This window comes from Girardinichthys multiradiatus, chromosome 13 (assembly GCF_021462225.1).
Source record: "Girardinichthys multiradiatus isolate DD_20200921_A chromosome 13, DD_fGirMul_XY1, whole genome shotgun sequence".
NCBI lineage: Eukaryota > Metazoa > Chordata > Actinopteri > Cyprinodontiformes > Goodeidae > Girardinichthys > Girardinichthys multiradiatus.
Window position 1 is genome coordinate 28,785,902 of NC_061806.1, and position 20,429 is coordinate 28,806,330.

Consider the following 20,429-nt stretch of genomic DNA (forward strand, 5'->3'; position numbering starts at 1 on the left):
AACAGAAATGTGCTTTCTAACCCCACCTTGTTCCCAAACGTTCCTCAAACTTCCTTCCCTGCCTCCCAGAGTCTGAGTCAAGACTAGCTGAAACAGAGCTTGAGCTTAGGGAGTTATTGAGTACCTGATGACAGCTGTGTGATCTGGACTGGGGGTGGACTGGGCATTCCCGTCTCCTCACAGCCCTCAGCTGGGGACGCCAGCCGCACCCTGGCCCCTCAGTGGGGGCCGCCACCCACAGTCCGGCCCTCAGCGGGCCCACCACCCACACCTCGGCCCCATGTGAACAGTTGTCTGTTGCGTTCTCTCTGGTGCAGGCAGATGCTCGGCCTCCACGGTCAACTTGCCCAGACAGGTGGACCCTGTCATTAACAACAGGCTGTCCAAGTCCTCTGCTACGCTCTGGAACTCCCCCAACAGAAGTAAGGACGAGCCGATGTCAGTGTCCACCAGGCCTCCTCCTCCTCTTCCTCCCTCTCCCCTCCTCTTCATCCCCCCCTCCCCTCACCCTAATCTGGTTGTCTTTGGTTATTCTTATAACTGTCGTCTGTGGTGGCCTGCCTGCCTGCCTGTGCTTGGTTATTGGTCATTTACCACCTGCTCCCTCCTACTGTCACGCTCTCGGTCTCGTTTGCATCATGGGTTTTAATTTTAGTTGGTGGTTTGTCTTTGATTTGAGTCCTTTGCATTTTTGATCAGCCTCACCTCAACATCTTTTTTGGTGCATATGTTTCATGGGCTTACATCCCGTCTCACCACCTGCTTTTTGGTTGTCCCCCTCCACTTCACTGTGAGTGGTCTGTGGTGATGGTGGTGGATATTATACAGTGAATGTTTGTAGAGAATCAAGCATAGTGTAACTATTATAGTCACATCTACTGTATTTATGTTTTGTATTTAAGCAGCTAGCCTGTTAAGTTCACACCTGTGTTGATTTTCTGTTTAAGATGATATAACAGGGCATCACATGTTTCAAAACAAAATATTATGTGTTTGAAACAAGAAACCTTTCTTTTATATTAATGTTAATAACACATATACTTACAATATTGCTTTGAGCTAAAGGCTAACTATCATGCTAACAGGCTAGCAGTGCCAATGTAGATATATCATTTAGCCTTTAGCTCATAGCAAAGTTTTGAACTTTGAAGAGCTTGAAACAGTTTGTGAATGACTTTAAAAATAAGAAACTTGTTGTTTCCTGTTTTTGTTGTTTTTTATGGTTGTGTTACACACTGGAGTGCTTTAAACCAAAAGTTATCTTGGGCATGGGAACATGTTATCCTTTAACGCAAACCCCTGTTGTGTGGAACAAAGTAAAAAATAGCTAATATAGGAAATGTTTCTCATTTAAGTTGCTATTTTTATAACACAAACATGATATAATTTGGGATTAAAACACTAAACCTGCCTTTTGTAAGTTCCTGCTAGTTCTGTTAACTAGAAGGAACAATTCTTTGTGCTACTTTAGCATGCTAGCAGGCTAGTTTAAAAAAAAGCTAACATGTTAAAGTAAAGCATGCGCTTCATCTTAGCTTTAGATGTTAACATGATTTTATTTCCCTGAGCTGAGCTTACAACTAAGTACAACAAAATTTAAGGTAAATATCTATGTAGTAATAAATGTTCAGTTGTAGTGGAGCTGTAGCAAGCTGACTGGGTAATCTGCAGTTACTCTTAAAAAAATATCTATATGTTATTGCAGTTTAATTTTTATATTTTAAAGGAGGGATGGCAAGATGAAGCTTTGTGAGGCACTGAAGCTTTCCATTTGCTGAAGCTTTATGACGCTTCATTTGCTCTACAGTGCCATCAAGAGGACAATATATGTAAACCAGACCGCCTCACTATAATAACATGGCCGGTGTGTGAAGCTTTAAATTGAATAAATAATTAAATGGTATTTGTGCCAATACCTGAATTCTGAATATGGACTGAAAATGATATTAATCTGCCTCTATGATACAATAACTGGATAAAAAGGCAAAGTGGAAACAAACAGGGGAGAGGGTTGTGATGTGAATGTGCTTGTTACCTCGTAACTATATTTATGTTACTAGGGGTAACATTTTATTTATTTTTATTTTAAAATAACCTTTCCACTCTGCAGATCCTCAGGCAGTTTCTCTTCCTTTTGAGATGATTTTGCCTGCTTTCCCAGGGCAGGGTTAGGGGTCCATCACAGAAAAGATGCTTAGATTGCTAACGCAGATTCAAAACAAACCCAGGTACCCAGTAGAATCAGTCACATGGTATGTCCGGCTCGCGATGCTTCGAACATTACCACATGTGTCATCAACACAAGCCTCAATACGCGCTTCACAAAAACTTTCCTGACACAGAAGGACCCATCACTCGTTTTGAGTTATTAGTTCAACAACTGTTAAAGGTAGATACTTGACACTTTATCAATTACATATTTAAACAGATTCGAAATGCCCAAAATACGAAACTTGAGCTGTAGCTTGGCTTTAGCAATTCTGGAAAATAATATTGTCTGCAAAAGTGTTCAGAATAAAAACTTACTTTATCATTTGTCATCTTATAAAAGCCTGTGAATTTACCATTAAAGCTTTAGTTTGGGCTTCTGCAGGTTTGTTTTTGATCTGATTTTAATTCAACTCAAAACTTTATGAGATTTATTTAAAACATGTACTTTACAATGCAAGAATGAAAAATATAATAAGTAATAACCCCTGAATTATGGTTAAACAGTGTGAAATATTATTGCTAAAGGTAAAAAGTCCCATCTACTGAATGACCCAAACCAAACCTGGTATGTACCTTAAGTAGCCTCAGTAATAATCAGTCACTTAGCTGTGTCAGTTTTAATGAGCCTGCTCCAGTTCAGCAATAGCTGCGCGTTATTACCGGTTTAGACTCAGATTTGTCTCATTTAGACACATTTGGACTGTTAGTAAAACCATCTGGAGATGTGAAATTGTCCTGACAGTTCTGGTTCTGTTTCAGTGAAGACAATTGATCCATGCATAGTTTGAGAATTGAGAGCCATTTAAACCGTACGTCTACATGGATGCAACTATTTCTTGTCACCAACTGCTCTGTGTCTGAAAGCTGTTAAACTGTCCATTAGGTTAATTTAATTCAACACCTGAGTTGTTACATTTATACACTAGCAGCATTTTGTTCATTCCAGACATGAGGATGTGGATAAATGAATGGATGAAGGACGTGGATAGATGGATGGATGACGGAGGATGTGGATAGATGGATGAAGGTGGATGTGGATAGATGGAAGGATGAAGGAGGATGTGGATAGATAGAAGGATGAAGGAGGATGTGGATAGATGGATGGATGAAAGAGGATGTGGACAGATGGGTGGATGAAAGAGGATGTGGACAGATGGGTGGATGAAGGAGGATGTGGATAGATGAATGAAGGTGGATGTAGTTAGATGGATGGATGAAGGAGGATACGGATAGATGGATGATGGAGGATGTAGATAGATGGATGAAGAAGGATGTAGATAGATAAATGGATGAAGGAGGATGCGGATAGATGGATGATGGAGGATGTAGATAGATGGAGGATGTGGATAGATGGATGAAGGAAGATGTAGATAGATGGATGGATGCAGGAGGATGCGGATAGATTGATGGATGAAGGAGGATGTAGATAGATGGATGAAGGAGGATGTAGATTAATGGATGAAGGAGGATGTAGATTAATGGATGAAGGAGGATGTAGATTAATGGATGAAGGAGGATGTAGATATATGGATGGATGAAGGAGGATGTGGATAGATGGATGGATGAAAGAGGATGTGGACAGATGGGTGGATGAAGGAGGATGTGGATAGATGGATGAAGGTGGATGTGGATAGATGGATGAAGGTGGATGTGGATAGATAGATGGATAATAGGTAAACAGTTGATCAGCAGCTCATCCTCATTCTGCTGCATCGTGAAAGGAAGAGTAGGAGAGAAACCACTGTAGCCTAGCAACAGGAGGAAGTGAGGTTATCAGTTATAAAACATGTTGAGAGGAGCTGACTGTCATCATGTTGAAGCTGTCTCTTGATCCTGGGTCATACTGTCCGGTTGAGTGTGAGTTGTCAGTTTAAAGGTGCCGAGCCGGTGTGTCGGCGTACAGAGGCTACAACAGAGCAATGAAGAAAATCATCTCACTATGAAAAAACCTGTACATGTTTCTGTTTTCAGAGACAGGAACACCACAGAGATTAAATCAGCTGTTGCCCTTCTTCTCCTTGAATGTTCACGGTGTGTCCATCAGCGTTGTTCTGTCTCCTGTGGTGTCGTGGCTTTTCTGCTGCTTCACTGGACTCTGAAGAAACATTAACAGAATAAAAACTAGATGATGTTTGTGAGATGCTGGTAAAATATATACAGTTATCAGCTGAAGCTGAAGGAAGACACCATAACTAGTTCCTTAGGGTAATCTCTGAGTCCTGGTTATGTTGTGTTCAAAATACTCTCAGACCTGTAGCATATTTAACTAAATTATATTAATGTTAAAAAATTAGTCAGTCTCATAATCAATCAAAAGCTACCCAAAAACCCATCTCACCTGTGTTATCTTGATTACACATTGGAAGAAGATTCATAAGATTTCTGTATATTTCTTAAAATGTAAAGTTTATTTAGAATGAAAACTAAAACTTCAACTTCAACTAAAATCAGAAGAGCTAATAATAAATGTATGTTAATCAGTCTAATATCTGCTCAGTAATGATTACCTCAGCTGCAGCAAGTATAAATACTGACAAGTAAAGACAAACAAAAAACATCCTAACCAATAAAGGAACTTTTATGATTTGGGAATAAATGTTCAAAATACTAATTAAACTGCGTAAAATCTAATAATTACCAGGAGCTTATGAAGTTCCTCCATTCTAAAGCCAATAGTTTGTCAGTTGTTCAGAAGCCTAAAGAAAAACAGATGGAACAAAGACACGGGACCAGCCTTGGTTCATCAGCTTTAGGCACCAGAACCACCACAATAGAACTGAAAAGAGTACCTTACTGGGATCACATATGAGCACTTTAACCCACACTGAACCAGTCTCTGCTCATGTGGTTCCCATCTCCATTTCTCTCGGTTTGAGAGATAGTCTGACTTCTGTTCCAACAGTGGTTCAGTATACCAAAGTCCAATTTAAATGTCATCCTTTTAATGTTTGAAGGTTCCCCACTTTGAATATGAAGGGAAATGGGTATAAAGAAAATTACTGAATGATGTTTAACCATGTCAGAGGTGTGTAGAGGAAAAACTGGAAATAATGATAACTAGGGGTCCACTGATTGGTCGGCCGGACAATCAATCTGCCCCCGATTTAATTACTTAATTTTGGGTGGTTGGTGTTCGGCCAATACTTGCACCTGAAACTAATCTTATCCAACGATCTTATGTACCTCCGCAAAGGTCTGAAAATCACCCACTATCCCCCTTTGCTCTGCCGTGAGAGAGGGCTAACTGATAGACCCACCCAATAAGTCACATCTGCACGTGTGCTGTTCACAACTGTTGACATGCAATTGGAACACTGAAGGTGTGTTGTGATTTTATCAGTGTTGGGCATGTTACTTTAAAAAAGTTATTAGTTATAGTTACCTCTCCCCAAAAGTAACTGAGTTAGTAACTGAGCTACTCCACTATAAAAGTAACTAGTTAACAGGGAAAGTAACTATTGCGTTACCAGTTGAATAAAGTGGAATTACATAGACAAATAGCCTACTTACAACGAACTTTTAATATTTACTTCACATGTACATTCTTGCCTTTTACCTCAAGGAGAATAAAGTAGTGTCTGTACTTCCACTTTGATAACGCAACCTTTAATTTCAGACGTGCCATTGTTCCAGCTTACATCTGCTAGTTTGCCTGAGCAGGGCTGATGTGTGTGTATGTGGTTTGTGTGTAAACTGAACAGTGCCTGTATGAAAGCTTACTCTGCCTTAGCCAATCATCATCACTTGTCTCGCCCCTCACTCCTCCCTTCACCAAAGATGAAAAGCTAAGCTCTGGTGGCTTTGAGCCTCGACAGATGACAAGAGCTTCAACGAGTAGCTTTATTTTATAACGCGCCCCATTTAATTGTCGGTAATGGAAACGGCGTTGTAGTTGTTAGCTCGTTATTGAAAAATGTAATGCCTATCACAGGATTTTATGACACCTGACAGTGTCCATCATAAAGAAAATCGGTATTGACCAGCATCAGAATCAGCAAGTCAGGTTTTTTTAAAGATCGATGATCGGTCAGAAAACTGCTATCGGTGCACCCTTAATGTTAACCACAAACATCCAGCAACTTTTACTTAAAGCCAGCTTGGGTGGTGAAATTTTGCTGAAATTATTTTTGGCCCTCAAGACAAAAGGTTTGACACTACTGGGTTAGGGTGACAACAATTGTAATGTGGAGTACGATCCAAACAGAGCCACAAACATAAAGACTCTTTAGATCACATCTCAAGAAGTTTATGAGGTCTGATTTGGCTGGTCAAACATTCTTCATAAAGTCCAGGATTCTCTCTTGAGTCTGAATTTAGCTGTTTGAGAGCCTATACTTCCAGAGGAGGAGACATCATGCAGGACTGTTTGGCCAATCAGAAGTGGACTTAGAACAGCTTTGCGTTAGACAGCCAATGAATAATTGATTCTGCTAGTTTTTTCTAAATCACCTTCTCTGGGCTAGAAGAGACCTCTTCAAGTTCTAGAAATGGCTGCAGTCTCACTGTAGCTATAGTAGTTATTTTCACATTCAGTTTGTCTAATCAATTCAATAACAAAACACCACAAGACACCAATGATCAGTATTTAAAGTCATAAGTGATCGGGGAGTATTTTATAGCTTAAGATAATTCATAACAAGGACATCAACATGCACTAACACAGTTACACAAAACTGGAGATCCTGAGCCGCTAATAAGTTTGTTTTGACTGGATCCATGGTTCAATGAGGATATGTTCAAGGAAACTCGAGAAAGGCAGTTCTTGGAGGTAAAAGGTCAAACTTAATGTGTGTGTGCACTCCAGATTTGTCCCAGAACCAACTGAAATGTTGTGGTTCTGGTCTCTTCTGAAAGCTAATTCTCAAAGTTTTCATCAAGTAGTCAGAATGACTGTTCTGGGGAATGGGTTCTAGATGTTTCAACACCATAAATGGTTTCTGGAAACAGATGTCTGTAGAAGACTGGACCCAGTCAAGCCACAGCCTGATATCTGACCCAATTCTGGTTCTATGCTAAGAATAACAGAAACTGAAGGTTTTTCTGAACGTTTCCTAAAGGAGCCATAGAACTGGGTCAGACACCGCATTGAGGCTCTTTTAGGCTCAGTGAGGTCTTCCTCAGACGTTAAAGATCTGATCAAAGAGAATATGGAAACGATTAGGAATGATGGAACAGAAATCTGGGATTATACTGAAGAAACAAGTTTTCCTGAACTGAATTGTTGGAGGGTGTGTAAATGGATGTGAGTCTATCTGTTTGACTCGTCTCTGTGTGGAAGCTGCAGACTGACGGCAGAGATTCATCATCCAGCCTCATCATCCTGCTCTCTGTTGTTTCATTTATAACACATGAAGGTCTCAGAAAACGCATTAGAGGCAGTGTGAGTGTGTGTGAGTGTGTGTGTGATGTAACAGTAACCAGTCACTGACGGCGTCCTCTTGTGTCAGCCCGCAGCTTGCGCCTCAGCCCATGGGAGAGCCGCATCGTAGAGCGGCTCATGACGCCGACGCTGTCCTTCCTCGCCCGAAGCCGCAGTGCCGCCACGCTCCTGAACAGCAGCGACTCCCGTGAGTGTGACGCTCCAAGTGAAAAGCTGGTTCGCTGTCACAGTGGGACACCAGAGCGTTTCAGTCTCTGTCCACATTCACTGTGTTTCCACTGTCCCGTTTTATTTCTTTCTATCGACCCTTACACAAAACCTTCTGTTTGTGTTTGATTTGCTTAGAACAATGGCTCTAATCAATATTTGCTGGGAGCTCAGTTGTGTTGTTGTCAAGCTGCATGGTGTGAGTGTGTTTCTGCATGTGTGTGTGTGTGTGTGTGTTACTCAGACTCTCACCGTTGCTCCCGTTCAGCCTCGGCCAGCCCCTTCAACACCTGCTCGCATCAGCACAAGAGCACAGCCGAGCGCTGGAGAGTTTCCTCTGCCAGCACGCCAGACATCACGCAGAGGCAGCGCCGACGCAACTCCACACCGGTGAGCAGCAACACGATGATCCAATGGGGGGTTTATTCCCAAAGCCATCAGATGATGCAGAGTTTGGATTCCTAAGTTCCTTCAGTATCACTGACTGTATTTGAAACAGGATGAATCTGTAAAAGCAGTTAGAACATTTCTGAAGTTTTCAAAGACGTTGATACAGCTAGAAAAATAAGCAGCTGAAACTTTCTAAGGGTGTAAGAATCAGAGATTCAGAAAATGTTAAGTCAGCTGTTACTATGGCAATTCCCTCATTTTCTGAGGAGCAGGTGGAGCCCACAGCATCACTCTTCTTCTCAGACAGGCAGACAGAAACACAGTCACTCTGTGGAAACCACTAGTCGGGGTAAAACGAGTCAGAACCTTCTGGTGAACATGTGGAGATGAAGCTGTGGTCATGAAAGGAGGTTAAATCCAAAACGCTCAGAATATTTCACTGGGTCAGAACCAACTTTACATTCTAAGTTGAATATTCTGTGTGAAAATCTGAGGAAAATCCTTAAATTGTAACTGTGATTGTTGAAAAAATGGTTTAGATTTTTTCAGATGTTTGGATTTAGTTGTTGGTGTGTTTTCGATGCAGTTTAAAATGTTGCCAAAGTCATCGGCTTCACGTTCCAATTCAGATGCTGACATCCTGTTGTTGGTATCACCTCCAGATGGACAAGAAGAAGAAGGAGAAAAAGGACAAGGAGAGAGAGAACGAGAAAGAGAAAAATGCTCTCACCAAAGAGAGAGTGCAGAAGAAGAGACAGACGACATCATCACCGAACGCCACCATCTCCAGATCCAGACCTCAGGGCAGGTACTGAAATGACCCTTGTACAAGCTAGAACATAATTCACTTCATCCTGAAGTGAGGAGGAGGAAGATGTAACTCCACCAGAGCTAACATCTCCTCTGCTTCCTTGTCATGGATGAGTTGGTTATGTGAAGCACCTGGAGCCTCCTCATGGTTGTCCTCCTCTGTGCTCCTCTGTGCTCCTCAGTGCTCCGAGGCCCAGGAACAGACCTCCTTCACCTGCTCCCAAATGCCGGCCACTGTCCCCTCTGGTGCCAGCACCAACCTCCAAGACCCCCACAGGCAAAAAGACAGCTCCACCTTCAGCTGTCACCAAGAGCCGACCCAAACGGGCCCAGACACCTGCCAGAGTGCAGGCCCAGACCATCTCTGCAGTAACCGTGGAAACCAGAGATGAGACGCAGCAGGCCGATGTTTCAGAGGAGAAAAAGAGTAAGTTACCATGGTGACAATAAAAATGAAGGTACAGTTCAGTGTGAGCATGCTCAGTGATGTACCTGAGACCAGAAGGTGTGCTGAATTAACCAATCAGAGAACTGTTATTTTTCACTTTGAGGCTACAGGTTTTAAATTAACACAGGATGACAGAAAGTAGGATTTAGCTTCAGCTAGATGATTCCCAGAAAGCAACTCAGAAAGACCATAAAGCTGGTGATCCAGACTAGATGGAGAGGTTATAGGAAAATCTGGATCACAGAGAAAACAAATCTAAAGGAATGAGAGCTGAATGAGGTACTTTCCTTAGTAGGACATGAACAGGAAAGCTTTTGGGTCTGTGTTCACAGAGGATTGTCTCTGTCTGTCTGACAGCCTGCAGCAACGTTCCTGCCATAGTGGTCTCCACAGCTCCGCTCACACCTCCATCTCTCAGTGCTCCGATCGTAGCATCAGCACCTCCATCTGCGCCGAGCGCTCAGCCCGCTGCAGCTCCTGCAGTTGCCTCCGTCAGCGCCACATCCACACCAGCCAACAAACCGTCGGCCGGCACCAACGACCCAGAGGAGGCGGCTCGCGTCCTGGCAGAGAAACGAAGACAGGCCAGAGAACAGCGGGAGAGGGAGGAGCAGGAACGTCTGGAGCAGGAACAACGGAACAGGTGGGAATGAAATCAACTGATGGAAAGTGATAAGTAGCTGGACTGAGGTATGAACAATGATCGATGAAGACACAACTTCCTTCATGTTTCATGTCTTTATGGTGCCAGCTGGTTTTATTTGGGACTCTGGAATCTGTGATGTAGAAGAAGAAAACCTAACTTACCTGATAAACCTGTTTTTACAGGTTGTTTATGTGTTGATTTGACTTAAAATCCAACGTATCAGAGCACATTTAAACACGTCACACATTTGAAATTTGGTTTTATTCCCACTTTCATTTGGAAAACAGCATCCCAGCCTTAAACCTGCAGGTCTTAGTCAGTATGACCCTGCAGGATGAATCTGTAGCTTGAGCTGCTCTCTAAATCCTCCCTCAGGGTCCTGCGGGAGGAGGCGATGGCCCGCGAGGCCGAGGAGAGGAAGCACAGGAAGGAGGAGGCCCGTTTTATGGCGGAGCAGCAGCGTCTGAGAGATGAAGCCCAGCGGGCCGAGGAGGAGATGGAGGCGCAGAGGAGGGCCAAAGAAGAGCAAGAGGAGAACGAGAGGCTGCAGAGGCAGGTGAGTCAGTCACACTCCTCATGGAGCTGGAGGAGCTAGACGTGAACCTGAAGGAGAGAAGAAGAAATGGAGTAGCAGAGACCTGACATGTTTGAGGCGCTTCGGTCCCGTTTCTCTGGTTTTATTCGTCCATGTTGATGACTTTAACTGCTGACCTCTGTCTAACCAAGACCTGTGTCTTCATCCTCTGTTAGCTCCCAGTTCCTGTTGGCCCTGCAGGGTTGCTCCTGGTCTCTGTTCCTGTTTATGGTGTTTATGAGCGGGACCTTAAGTCGCAGTCATAGAAAGGAGGGTTCCTGCTTTGGGTCTCATCTTGTTTTTTGCAGAAGATATGGTTCTGTTGCAATCCTTGACCATCAGGACCAGCTGAAGTGGTTTGTGGATGAGATGAAAGTCAGATGCCCTCAGTCTGAGATCATGTTTCTTAACTGGAAAAGGTTGAAATTCTCTGCTTAGAGTGGAGGAGTTCCAGTAGGCTGTGGGTCATGGATAGATGGATCAGAGCTTTGTCTGCAGTAATGAGGACGTTGCTCCAGTTTCAGCTGAGCTGAACGATGAAGCTCTGGATCTACTGCTTGGTCTACACTCCAACCCTCACCTGTGGTCCTGAGATATGGATCATGGCTGAAAGAACCAGATCCTGGATCCAAGCAGCTGAAAGGAGCTTCCTCTGTATGGTGGAGATAAGGAGAGGAGCTCCATCATCCAGGAGGAGTTTAGAGTGGAGCTGCTGCTCATCCACATCTAAAGGAGTCAGCTAAGGAGGTTTATCTGATCTGGATGATCCTGGACGCCTCCCTTCTTGCCTAGTAAAGCCATCCCGGATCCTCCGGGAGGAGTTTGGAGAGTGTTGCTAAGGAGCGAGATGTCCGGGTTTCCATCCTGGTCCTGGTACCGCTATGAGCTGAAGTCCATTAAATGGAAGACAAACAGACGTCCGGACAGGTGGATGACCTGAAACAAATTGATTATGAGGAGGATTTCTGTTGTTTTAGTTCTGATTGTTTTTGTGTTAATTTGGACCTGCTGTTTCATGAAGTACTTTAGACAAAAATGACCATAAATTTGAGCTTTGAACAGTTTGTCAAATGTTCACACACTGAAGCCCAACCCTGCCACTCCCCTCCTCCTCCTATGGAGGTCACCAGCTGGCCCATGGGCAGACAGACCAGGGTCTCCTGGTTTAATCTGTTGGGGTATTTGACTCAGAGGGAGTCAGGGTTCTTCTGTACCAGAGCATCTCCCTCCTCTTGGATCTGCACAGATGCTTAATGAGCTTACTGCTTCACAGCGACTGATGTAGCTCATGAAAACTGAGGGCTCTCCACAGATTACTTACAATTAACCAGCAGGGCTTCAGGGTTGTTGGTTTGATTCCCACTAGATTACTGGAACGCTGTTAAAGGATTATTCCGGCTTATTTCTGATGCTTTTAAATTAATGTGTCTCTGAGGGGTTCCCTCACTTCTCTTTCTCTGCTGTGGAGAGTCAGCATTCAGTTTCAGAGTCACAACAAACCCCTCAGCTTCCTTCACATCTCCAAACTCAAACCTCCATATTTCTGTCTGGACATGTCTGATGTTGGAGAAAAACCGTTTGATGGTTTTAAGAGTCGGGAGTGGGTTTACGGTGCTATAAACCAATGGTTTGTCCGTCCGTCCATCCATCAATCCATTCCTGTTAACTTGCCATAAGGATATATAGCAACTCCTGGGAGTTCTGGCTCTATTTTTGGTCTTCACCCAGTAGGACAGTGTGGAAAACTGTGAAAGGGTCATCTAGATCAGATGAACCATCTCATCTGACTCCTTTAGATGTGAAAAAGCAGCAGCTTTATTCCAAGCTTCCCTTGGATGATAGAACTTCTCAACCAATCTCTAAGGTCCAGGATACTGGAACTGTTGCACCTAAAGCAGACATTGACCTTTGACCTTAAGGGTCATTTCTATTGTTTCATGTTTTCCAAGCAACATTTACTTGAACCAATTCAGAAAACCTTCAGGCCCAGACAACCATTTCTTCCACGTATTCCTGAGGATTACTGTTAAATCATTTTCATTGATTCAGCAGATGTTTCTAATTGTCCCCATATTCCCATTAATGAGTCTCGTTTTCATGGAGACATTCTAGAGTCCATTACTTTTCAGTTTCTGAGCTCTCATTTCCAGATGTGGACCAGGACTGGGTCAGATATGGTGAACTGTAAGCTTAATGCTGCTGTCCCTAAGACAACTATTGTCTACCAACAGCATGAAACGTTAAAACGCCTAGTTTCAGCTTGAAAGTTTAGTTAAAGGTTTTCTATAAGAGTTTGAACCAATGAGAGGCTTTAAAGCCTTCAAACATCTGTAAAGCTGCAGAACCTGAGAGATGCAGCAGATCATATTGACCTGTACCCACCCAGACACTGAGGGCTTCAGATCTCTGCTAGAAGCAGAACTCCTCCAGTTGGATTCTGGGTTTTATTTTCTCACCTTAAACCGTGTGCACAGACCTGCAGAGTGGGAAGTGTGGAATGGTCTGAGCGTAAAAACACTGCAGACACACCGACCATCTGTTGCCCCCTGCTGGTACTTTGATGCACTACAAACTGTGGAGTTACGGCTCATTTTCTGCTGATTCTGCGACCTGCGGATGATTGATCTTCTGGTCTCATTTGTGTCTTCTCCCTTCAGAGGGAGGAAGCGGAGGCCAAAACCCGAGAGGAGGCAGAGCGTCAGCGCATTGAGAGGGAGAAACACTTCCAGAAAGAGGAGCAAGAGCGGCTGGAGAGGAAGAAGGTAAGGACAGTTCAAAAGTTCAGAGTCACAGAGTGGAGCTCTCATCAGATAAACTGATCTGATCTAATTTGCTCAGCGCCTCGAGGAGATCATGAAGAGGACTCGGAAGAGCGATGCAGGAGAGAAGGTTGGTGTGATCTGAGGAAACTGGCCTGAAGACATGAAGTCTCTGCTTGTTGTTGAGCCGTAACACAGTCATGTTTGTTGTTCGATTCTCAGAAGGACGTCAGAGCGCCCCAGCAGGTCAACGGCTCCCAGCTCAGTCAGGGTAAGGTCACTTCATGATGTTGGATTTTAGGAAACAGAGACACCCCTTCAGGATTCCTCTGAACACAGCAAATCAAAGTTTCAGATTTATCACCTTTAACATGTGAAAGAGTGGCTGTGATCAGCAGATGGACCATGTCTGGAGTTTGTCATACAACAATATAGTTGAAGTGAAACGAAATAAATGTTTTCAAACTGCACGAAATTAAATAATCCCTAAAAAGGCACAAATTCAGAAAAAGATAAATAACTCAAAACAAAAAATATATATGTATGTATAAAAACTCTTAAATAATATTATCATACAGAAACAAACGTTCCTAAAAGTAATAACTAGTTTTAATATAATTAAAAATGGAGAATTTTGTCCTGAGTGTGTGGCCCCCCCTGGGGGCCACCGTGTCTCTAGCATTTGTCTATATTACATGCTCTGCATGTGAGCTATTGCAAGACAAGTTTATTTTTATAGCACCGTTCAAAACCCTATACAGAAGATAGAGAAAATCACATTAAAAGAATAATTGTATAGTTTAGCAAGAGAATAATAGTGAAATGTAAACGAAGGTCCAAGAAGAGATGAACAGAGGATGTGAGGAGTGACACCTGCTGTAGGACTTACAGTTAGAAATAAACCGCATAAAAACCCAAGTTAAAAAATATTAAACCTCATTTAAACTCGTTTGTCAATAGAAAAGCGGCTCAATATGTTTCTGCTACAGAACTATGTAAAGCTTTCTTCCTTTAGTCTTGAAATGGTTTAAAAATACCTTCAATGAAGGTTGTCTACGTGTTGTAAAATATTAAGTTTTTACAAATCTGTTGGGTTTTTTTAAGCAAATTAAGTTGATTGTTCTTTAAAGATTTTGTTTTATTTTGGAACAAGTAAATATTGATAAAGCTGTTTACTTTCAGCTATGTTCATTTCCTAAAAATTACAAGAGCAAAACATAATCATAAAAATATTCTGAATTAATAAAAGCAAGACAAAATTAACCAAACAGAACTAAGATCATTAGCAAAGAATACAAATTAGATTTTTGGGGCACGAATACAAGCAAAGCTTATTTAAAAACTCTACAGTAAACATGAGGAACCAAGCAGGAAACTGATGCACATCCCCTGATGTCTCTGCAGCTCCTGGTAACCTGCAGGGCCCCTCCCCAGTGGCCCCTGGCCCTCTTCAGACTGGCCCCCTGGTTGTAAACGGAGTCCAGCCCAGCACGCATCAGAACGGCGTCTCAGCCAACGGTGAGCTGGAGAAGATGATGACCAGCGGCCCACAACAGCAGCAGGGGCCGCTGGTCGCCGAGCCGCTGCTGGCCTTTGAGGGGGCGGAGCCTTACCTGATGAAGACGGGCGCCATGAAGCCTCAGCATGTCGCAGGTACAGCTCCATCCAGGCTGAGAGACATCACAAAGAACACCTTCGGGGTTCTGCTTCATGTTCCTCTCTCTATTCTCTTTCTGCAGAGGTGCTGTAAGCCGTTATGGAGACACGCCCCGTCTCTCTGCTGGAGCTTGGAGATGCACGCCTCACAGACCACGGCGGCTTCTGCAACAGAGTGCCAAACAAGGAGCTGAAACATTAAACCTAAAGTTTTCTCTGTCGTCACTGCGTGTTCCAGTGCAGCATCTGTAGAGTTTTACTGACCTGTCACAGCTGAGTGGATGGTGCACCTTGGAGATGACCGACTGACTGTAACTGAGCTTAGAACAGCTGACAGTGGCTCCTATTATTCTGACCGTTGTTATGGTGTTGTTCCTGTGACCTTCAGTTGAACTTTGTGTGTGTGTTTGCTGTTTTTTGTCCTGAATTGTTGAGTTATTTAACGTCAGCATCGCCGTATGGGCCGGCCGCAGGTGTAAATGTAAAAATGGGCGGCTGCTTCCTGTTACAGGAAACCTGTGAATAAATAAAGCTTTGAGGAAAAGGGACAGGTCGCTGCGTGTTTGTGTTCAGCTGAAGCTCACAGTTGGTCTCGACCTGAGGCCCACTCTGATTTTATCCTAAAGCTTTATGGATCCGGATATAAAAGCTCCTTTTTTTTTTCTTCAAGCAAGGGCTCATCTCATTTTATTTATGTGGCGCCGATTCACAACAAATATCTCGAGGCAGTTTACTAAGAACATCCAGTTTATATTCACAGTCACTTCAACATTAATAATTAAATGATACAGACAGATCCAGTTACACCCATACCGGCTCTATCCCAGTTCTAAAACAATGCAGCGAAGTTCCGTTTATTATTCTGATTGGTTAAAAGTTTTCTTTCTAAGGAAACCCAGCTAGTTGCATGTGTAGCCAAATTTCCAGCAATCCCACATACTGAGCATGCATGTGGCGACAGTGGGAAGAACAACTCTCCTTTAACAGGAAGAAACCTTGAGCAGAACCACACCTAGAACCTGGCTCAGTATGAGCGGTCATCTGCCCAACCTGCTGGGGCTTTTAGAAGACCGAGCAAACAGAAGCACTGATCCAGGAGTACTTTCTATATTAGAGGGACGATAGAGTTAATAGCAGCAGTAGGTCCATTAGGGGCTTCATCTGGGAGAGAAACGCAGCTAAACAAATGAGCTCTGAGTGAATCTTGGCTCTTTGAGTCCATGTGTGAACTCCACTGCCACCATTCTGGAGAGGAAATTAAATGATGAGCTTAGACTGGACAAACGAGTCAGCTCTGTTGTAAAATCAAGACAGTTTTGTCCAGGGAGGATTTGGAAAAGATGTATTTGGAGGTCAGACAGGATGCCCTCTCTCACCTTCAGCTGTTCGTCTTCTCACTACATCGCTCGGCCGAGGAAACATTGCTCTTCATTGGCTCCCTGTGTGCTACAAAATTTATTTTTAAATTATTTTATTTGTTTTTAAATGATGGCCTTGCTCCACCCTATCTCTCATTCATGGTCTCTAAGGTCAGCTGACCAGCTGTTCTATAGACGAGGCTGGCTCCTTCACTGTCTTCATTAAATCCTATTTGAGGACCTTGTGTTCAACACAGCATGAGCTGTTAGTTATTTTGTGTAAGATGTTGTGTTGTCTAACATGGTATATCTGTTATATCTTTCACTTATTCTTCTACGTACAGCACTTTGGTCAACCGTTGTTCATTTTAAAATTTGCTTTATGAATAAATTGAACTGAGCCAAGAGGAACATCTACAGGTCCTTCTCAAAATATTAGCATATTGTGATAAAGTTCATTATTTTCCATAATGTCATGATGAAAATTTAACATTCATATATTTTAGATTCATTGCACACTAACTGAAATATTTCAGGTCTTTTATTGTCTTAATACGGATGATTGTGGCATACAGCTCATGAAAACCCAAAATTCCTATCTCACAAAATTAGCATATTTCATCCGACCAATAAAAGAAAAGTGTTTTTAATACAAAAAACGTCAACCTTCAAATAATCATGTACAGTTATGCACTCAATACTTGGTCGGGAATCCTTTGGCAGAAATGACTGCTTCAATGCGGCGTGGCATGGAGGCAATCAGCCTGTGGCACTGCTGAGGTCTTATGGAGGCCCAGGATGCTTCGATAGCGGCCTTTAGCTCATCCAGAGTGTTGGGTCTTGAGTCTCTCAACGTTCTCTTCACAATATCCCACAGATTCTCTATGGGGTTCAGGTCAGGAGAGTTGGCAGGCCAATTGAGCACAGTGATACCATGGTCAGTAAACCATCTACCAGTGGTTTTGGCACTGTGAGCAGGTGCCAGGTCGTGCTGAAAAATGAAATCTTCATCTCCATAAAGCTTTTCAGCAGATGGAAGCATGAAGTGCTCCAAAATCTCCTGATAGCTAGCTGCATTGACCCTGCCCTTGATAAAACACAGTGGACCAACACCAGCAGCTGACACGGCACCCCAGACCATCACTGACTGTGGGTACTTGACACTGGACTTCTGGCATTTCCTTCTCCCCAGTCTTCCTCCAGACTCTGGCACCTTGATTTCCGAATGACATGCAGAATTTGCTTTCATCCGAAAAAAGTACTTTGGACCACTGAGCAACAGTCCAGTGCTGCTTCTCTGTAGCCCAGGTCTGGGGAATGCGGCACCTGTAGCCCATTTCCTGCACACGCCTGTGCACGGTGGCTCTGGATGTTTCTACTCCAGACTCAGTCCACTGCTTCCGCAGGTCCCCCAAGGTCTGGAATCGGCCCTTCTCCACAATCTTCCTCAGGGTCCGGTCACCTCTTCTCGTTGTGCAGCGTTTTCTGCCACACTTTTTCCTTCCCACAGACTTCCCACTGAGGTGCCTTGATACAGCACTCTGGGAACAGCCTATTCGTTCAGAAATTTCTTTCTGTGTCTTACCCTCTTGCTTGAGGGTGTCAATAGTGGCCTTCTGGACAGCAGTCAGGTCAGCAGTCTTACCCATGATTGGGGTTTTGAGTGATGAACCAGGCTGGGAGTTTTAAAGGCCTCAGGAATCTTTTGCAGGTGTTTAGAGTTAACTCGTTGATTCAGATGATGAGGTTCATAGCTCGTTTAGAGACCCTTTTAATGATATGCTAATTTTGTGAGATAGGAATTTTGGGTTTTTATGAGCTGTATGCCAAAATCATCTGTATTAAGACAATAAAAGACCTGAAATATTTCAGTTAGTGTGCAATGAATCTAAAATATATGAATGTTAAATTTTCATCAACTTTATCACAATATGCTAATTTTTTGAGAAGGACCTGTAGTCCTCCAGCTGATGAGGCAATGATGTGCACCTGTCAAAACCTCCGATCTGCAGCTCCAGCGCCTCTTAGAGGTGAGAGAATGTTGAAGACAGACTGACATCAGGCAGAAGATCCAAAATCGGCAACAAATACTGATCAGTGCATCTTTATTCAGTATTGCTTTTCAGTAATACAGCAAAAGGTTCTATCCCCCTACTAACTTTATTCTAATCTGCAGTTTTTACATTTTCTGAATTGGATTTCCTTTGGGCTAGTATTAACTTGTGTTTTTTATCCCTAATTGAATATTCTCATTCACATTGTTTTGCTTAGTAAAAAGTGCTATGACTCAGATATTGATACAGAGTGAAATCTTACTTAATTTGAGGTCTAGATTCTTTTGGATCCTTTTATCTGAGCACACAAAACTTTTTTTTTTCAAAAAGAGACAATGTTTTTAATACTACTGATCAGATTTTTATTGTTTTTTAAAAACACCAGTTATGCGGTCTTTACTTGCTGACATTAGTTCATGGAACCTGGACAAAACATTAGTAAATTTCATATTTTCTAGAAATAAAGCTCAGATTTCAGAGAGCTATGAGAAACAATTTTTAAAAAAATTCATGACTATTTTGATTTTGTTTTACTTCCACAGAAACCTAAACATATGAACTTTGCTTAAAATGAATGGCACTTTAACTGAAACGGCGTCCTTGGAGTAAGTTTTTGCATTTTGTCAATAATCTAGATGGACCAGGGCTAAAAAATGAGGATGAAGAAATGGAAAAGCTCCTCCCCTAATCTATGGTAGATGATCTGTGATGCAATGGGCCAGGGCCCGGAGATTTTGAACTGAAATCTGGTTGCTTCTACCAGTGAATGGAAAACGGGCCAGCTATATCCTGACATAAATAGCCAAATTAACTCTGAAATAGATCACCAGACATAAATACAAAAATCTTTTGTGGCCATGTGGCCTCAAGGCCTAAATCCTGTAAAATAAAAACGTGTTGTTTGTTGACATAATAGAGAGCCTAAGACAATGGAAATTTAGGGAGATTATTTGAAACCAGGCTGGGAGTTTTAAAGGCCTCAGGAATCTTTTGCAGGTGTTTAGAGTTAACTCGTTGATTCAGATGATTAGGTTCATAGCTCGTTTAGAGACCCTTTTAATGATATGCTAATTTTGTGAGATAGGAATTTTGGGTTTTCATGAGCTGTATGCCAAAATCATCCATATTAAGACAATAAAAGACCTGAAATATTTCAGTTAGTGTGCAATGAATCTAAAATATATGAATGTTAAATTTTCATCATGACATTATGGAAAATAATGAACTTTATCACAATATGCTAATATTTTGAGAAGGACCTGTATGGGATGGAGCACACACAGTTAGTGGCAGAGGTAGCTCCTTTAATTGCTCTGTCCAGCAGAGAGACACGTGGATCATCCACAGCAAGGTTCTGTAACCTGCGGCTCTGGAGCCACGTCTCTTTGGACCTTCCACAGTGGCTCTGACTAACTTTGGCTAAAAATGATAAAGAACCAACTAATGTTTTTAAATCTAGATATAATAAATGCTTGTTCTAGCAGATGTTCATGGAATAATTGCATAAAAGTATCAGTAATATTCTTTTAGATCTGTTTTTTTCAATAGGTTGGAAATGATGTGCTTTACTTATTTTTACATCATTTCAACATCCCATAGAAGTAAGACGTTTTATGGTTTTCTTTATTTTAATACCTAAAACTAGAAATAAAAGAACAAATTTCATACAGTAGATATTTATTAAAAACATTATGTTGTCTTATTTTAAAAGGTCAAGTAACATTAACAGCTCAAACAAATTTTATTTAGCTGGTCTGAAGGAAGGGATGGCTCTTTGTTTAGTTCGGAGCTGCAGAACCCTGGTCCAAAGAAACAGAACATGAAGGTATTGGCAGCAGCTGATGGTTCCCAAAACGAAGGCTTCAGAATCTCTGAATTCTAAAACAAATTAAATAATTTTATTATTTGTCTGACTAAATAATAACCTTAAATTCCT

General features: G+C 42.4%; 1 protein-coding gene across 6 annotated transcripts in view; it reads left to right on the forward strand.

Annotated features, from left to right (window-relative positions):
* Window positions 1-15,629, forward strand: part of LOC124879135 (MAP7 domain-containing protein 1-like) — a 35,698-nt gene extending 20,069 nt beyond the window's left edge. For 2 of the 6 annotated variants that reach the window (XM_047383475.1, XM_047383476.1), the window contains 12 exons: window positions 318-422; window positions 7,659-7,778; window positions 8,043-8,188; window positions 8,851-8,996; window positions 9,181-9,425; window positions 9,804-10,089; window positions 10,468-10,648; window positions 13,324-13,428; window positions 13,505-13,555; window positions 13,648-13,696; window positions 14,830-15,078; window positions 15,165-15,629. In XM_047383475.1, coding sequence (XP_047239431.1) covers window positions 318-422; window positions 7,659-7,778; window positions 8,043-8,188; window positions 8,851-8,996; window positions 9,181-9,425; window positions 9,804-10,089; window positions 10,468-10,648; window positions 13,324-13,428; window positions 13,505-13,555; window positions 13,648-13,696; window positions 14,830-15,078; window positions 15,165-15,175 — 1,694 coding nt within the window. In that variant the 3' untranslated portion in view covers window positions 15,176-15,629. The remainder of the gene's footprint in view (window positions 1-317; window positions 423-7,658; window positions 7,779-8,042; window positions 8,189-8,850; window positions 8,997-9,180; window positions 9,426-9,803; window positions 10,090-10,467; window positions 10,649-13,323; window positions 13,429-13,504; window positions 13,556-13,647; window positions 13,697-14,829; window positions 15,079-15,164) is intronic. The other 4 variants (XM_047383478.1, XM_047383479.1, XM_047383477.1 and 1 more) reach the window with 3 other exon arrangements.
* Window positions 15,630-20,429: the final 4,800 nt, after the last annotated feature.